The sequence below is a fragment of the Brassica napus genome, chromosome A5 (assembly GCF_020379485.1).
Source record: "Brassica napus cultivar Da-Ae chromosome A5, Da-Ae, whole genome shotgun sequence".
Classification (NCBI taxonomy): domain Eukaryota; kingdom Viridiplantae; phylum Streptophyta; class Magnoliopsida; order Brassicales; family Brassicaceae; genus Brassica; species Brassica napus.
Window position 1 is genome coordinate 17,862,950 of NC_063438.1, and position 4,743 is coordinate 17,867,692.

The 4,743-nt window shown below is 37.9% G+C and overlaps 1 protein-coding gene across 1 annotated transcript; it reads right to left on the bottom strand.

Moving 5' to 3' along the window:
* Positions 1-271: 271 nt before the first annotated feature.
* On the bottom strand, positions 272-2,798 carry LOC125608634 (glutathione S-transferase T3-like). Its single transcript, XM_048779067.1, has 2 exons — positions 2,617-2,798; positions 272-932 (listed from the first exon to the last, which is right to left on the bottom strand). Exons 1-2 carry the CDS (start codon positions 2,796-2,798, stop codon positions 272-274), a joined length of 843 nt encoding a protein of 280 aa, XP_048635024.1.
* Between the last annotated feature and the right edge of the window lie 1,945 nt (positions 2,799-4,743).

Consider the following 4,743-nt stretch of genomic DNA (forward strand, 5'->3'; position numbering starts at 1 on the left):
CTCTGCACACGGGAAGAAAGGCAATAAGATACATATACATAACACATTTACATAACACATTTCACTCAAGTTTCACTTATCACATATAAATAAAACATTTCACTCAAGTTTCACTTATCACATACACATAACACATTTCACTCAAGAACGGAAACATAACTCGATTTAAACACATACACATAAACTCGAAAACATTTTATCACAACAGGAACAGAAGATGACACATACATTCCACAAGAACAGGAGCAGAACTCGACTTAAACACATACACCTAGTTATCCAGCATCTCTGTAAGAAGCTTAGTCTTTACTGCTTGTTCTACTTCAGAAAGTGGGTCTGTTTTTGAAATGAGGCTGTTAAGCAGAGCCATTTTCGAAACTCTCTCTTGCAGGGCCAAGTCTTTCTCTTTAATAGAGCACATGGTCTCAAACTTTACTGAAGCCTCATTATCTACGATTGGTTTCTTTGCAGAAGCTGATTTTGAAGCCTTAACACCAGCTGGCCGTTTGGTAGGTTGCTCGTCTAGATTGATAGTTGCTTGAGAGCTTGCTGTTTCTGCTCCATCCTCACACTTTCTCTTCTGACCGTTTCCACCAAGCTTACTAGTAGCATGCTCAGACCATTTCTGGTCATAGCGGAGATCCTCCCAAGCATGGTGGAGATTAAATTTAATCTTGTGATCATTGAAAAATATTTCGTGTGCCAGTTTCACAACATCACTCTCGCTCTGACCACTAGTTTTCTGTCTTGTTGCTGCCGCATATGATCCGCAGAACTTGCAAACAAGATCATTCAGCTTCTGCCACCTTTGCTTACACTGAGGAGGTTCTGGCATATCACCTCCTGCCACCTTCGGACTAGCTGCAAAGTAAGCGGCAATGCGGCCCCATAAAGTACTTGCTTTTTGCTCATTGCTGACTACAGCATCCTTGCTGGTGTTTAATCAGGCGCTAATGAGCACTAGATCATCAGAGGGAGGCCATTTTCTTCTTTCTTTGAGCACTGAACGTGAGTCTCCACAGAAGCTTGCAGTTTCAGTTGGTTGAGTACTGAACACAGGGAGTTGTGAGCCGCTTTCATAAGGAAAGGGTTCGGGAAGGTTACAATCTTGTTGACAGTTTAAAAGGTCCACAAACTTGGACGTGTGACTATATGGATTACTAGAATCCATATTACTATGTCAAAAAAGTCAGAAAGAAGAAGTAAAGAGAAGGATGTTGGATGATGAAAAGGAAGAGAAGATGTTTTCCCGGTTTTATAGACGAAAAGAGAAGAAGATGTTGTTATAGATGAAAAGAGAGGAAGATGTTGTTACGGTTCTTTTCACTGTCTTTACTATTTGAGAAGAGTAAAGCTGAGTAGACACATATCTAACTTATTTATTACCTAACTCTAACAAGCATTCATAAAGCTAACAACTATCACAAGCATTAAAAATAATAGCATTCATTAAGCTAACTACTATCAGAAACATTCATCACAACAAGCATTCACTAAACAGCATTCATCACAACCATTGATTAAACTAACTACTAACCGGCCCTAGAAATTAAGAAAATGGCAAGAAAATGATTTCAAGTTTTGAAGACTAACCTCAAAGCCAATCTGAAGTTGTGTTTGCTTCTCGCAAGAACTGGATGTGTAAACCTGTTTACATCGCCTCAACCCTGTCAAAACGAGCAATGCAATGAACTTAAGACATGATCCAACTTCAACACAATACGCTAAATACAGAGCCTAAGCTAAAATACAGAGCCAAGTCTTGATCCTTACGCTAGCTAAATAATCTTTAAAACTCTAATTAAGATGAATGAAGTGAGAAAGTTAATTACTTGGGAAGTGATCTCAGTGAGGACCGAGACACTCGTCGGAGGAGATGCCGTGAGGACCGAAGCAGACGTCGTCCATGGTGGCTTTGCATCGTCGGAGGAGGCGCCTTCAGGACAGAGAGAGAGAGAGAGACGTCGTATATGGTGGGATTGGAACCTTCTTGTGACGGAGCGAGAGAAACGTTGTCCTTCGTGGTGGGTTTGGATCGGTGGTGGGTTTCGATCCTCCCTCTGTCACGGAGAAGACGGAGGAGACGCCGTGAGGAGAAAGAGAATCGTCGTCCTTCCAGGTGGGTTTTGATCCGCCCTCTGTCACGGAGAAGACGAAAAGACGATAACGAAGCCAGATGGAGTATCGGTGGTGGAGGATCGGTGGTGGAGGATCTGTGTGGACGATCTGTGTGGAGGATCGGTGATGGGTTTGAATCACTCGTCGGTTTCGTCTCTCTTCGTGACGGAGAACACGAAGTGAGAGGAGAAGAAAGAAAGAAAAGAAAATTGAAGAAAAAAAAAACTTTCTACTGACATGTGTCTATAAAACCCCCCAATAAAATCGGTAACCGAACACGCTAATTAAGGATCGATAACTTGAGTTTTATTTTCTTTACATTTAATTTAAATCACTTATTAACCTTAAAACCCCCTTAAGGTTCAGCGTTAATGCTGGTCTAAGAATCGGTTTACACTTAATACTAAACCAAATGTTTTAAAAATTAAATATAATCTAACCTAATTTTAATTAAACCTAATCAAAACCTAATCTTCTTGAGGCAGCCTCCTCACGAACTTCTCTGTTCCTCGCCGCAAGCCCCATGACCACAACCTCTTCTCACGGCCACCAACTTCTCCGTCGCCTCCTCGCTGCAAGCCCCATGACCAACACTCTGCTCCGACCACCAGCTTCTCCGTCGCCTCCTCGCCGCAAGCCCCATGACCACCACCTCTGCTCACGACCACCAGCTTCTCCATCGCCTCCTAGCCGAAAACCCAATGACCACCACATCTGCTAACAATCACCATTTCTTTCTCACTTTTAATGAGAACAGAAAACCATATTTAAAAGAGAAATAGAGAGACGGTGGCGAAAGGGAGAGATGGCGGTGGTCAAACATCTTCATATCTGCGGTCGTTGGGTTAGACTCCACCTTCAGATTTGTGTGTGTGTGAGGAGCGTGTTACAGAGAAAGGAGATGTGTGTTACATGAATCGTGTGTGTGTGTGTGTGTTTGAGACAGTGATGGAGGTGTGTTTGAGAATGATACAGAGGAAGAGATCGATAGAGTCTAGAAGAAGGAAAATGAAAATATGAATTCTTGGCCATTGGATTACAAATAATCAATGGTCAGAAATATTAATCCAAATTTTGAAGAATGGACCAATAAGAATGAAGGAGGAAGATGACAAAAGAGTGATTTTGAGCCTTTGGATCAAAACTAATCAAAGGCGCAAAATAAAACTAATAAGAATTATCTGTTCATTATATAATCATCTTTTTGTATTGTATTTTATTTAATGGTTTTATTTTTATTTTTGAATTGTGTAATGTAAATTTGAAATATTATACATAGTTTGAGATATATATTATAGAAATTATATTTTATTTAAAGTTTGAGGTTTAATATTCTTATGATATATGTTAAAGTATGTGGTTTAGGGTTTATATTGTTAGAGTTTGATTAGAGATTTAAGCCTTGTGTTTTGAAAGTTATATATTAAGATTAAAAAGAGTAAATTTCGAGTTTATATTTAAGATCTGAAATTATAGTATGAGAATATTAGAGTTTTAAGTTGTGTTTTATAGTTTAGGGATTAAAAATTTGTTTAGGGTTTGGAGATTCAAAAAGCTAAATATAGCATTTCATTATATTCTGCTATTAAACATACACTATCATAGCGTTTCCGAATATACCACTCTATCATATCGTTTCCAAATATACAAACGCTATCTAAAATTAAGGGGTATGTCAACCAAAGCAGAAAGGCGAAAAACGGTATACTTTAGTGCTATCAAAACGATTTTTTCTTGTAGTGAATGTCTATCTAAATTGTCTCTTACTACTAGGATGAATATTAAAACTGATCATAATGTACATGAGATTTGCTTTAATTGAGTTGTTTAAAGAGTATTTGCTAGAAGATAACTTGTTTCTAATTATGAGATTCAAAAATTGGTTTATAGTCTTGGATTGCATTCAGAGAAGATAGATGTTTGCATTGACAATTGTATGAAATACTGGAAAAACGACAAGGAAGTAGGCAGAATAAGGTACCATACCAAAAGATGTGGCCCCTACCAGTTACATAAATATTGAAAAGATTATACTAACCTGAGAGGACTGCTGGAGTGATGAAATGCCATGCCGAAGATATTCAGACTGATGGAGATGTAACTCATCTATTAGATACAAAAGCAAAGAAACATTTCAGTACGGCACACCCTGATTTCACTAAAAACATTCTATTTATTTATTTATTTTAGGCTATGCACATATGGAGTTAGTTCATTTGGAAGGTCTGGGAGACAATATTTGTTGAAGACAGTCATTCTTACACCATACAACTATCCACCATAAATGAGCATAGAAAAAAAAAATTCTCTTCTTGAATATATTAGTCTCTATTATGAAACATCAAACCAGTCACTTGATGTTTTCTACAACCATTTCTACAAGAGTTGAATGCTTTATTGTCAACATGGGTCTGCACGTTTAATTGTTTAACGAAATGAATATCTGATGCGAGTAATTCTTATGTGAACCATAATTGACTTTCTTGTTTACGGGATGCTATATCGATAAACAACACATGTGAGATTATGTTGTTCGTATTTTTTTTTGAAGGACAAATGCATTTCAACTGAAGTATTGTAAGAAGACATAATGGTTTGATTGTCATTGTCGATTTTTTCCCTTTA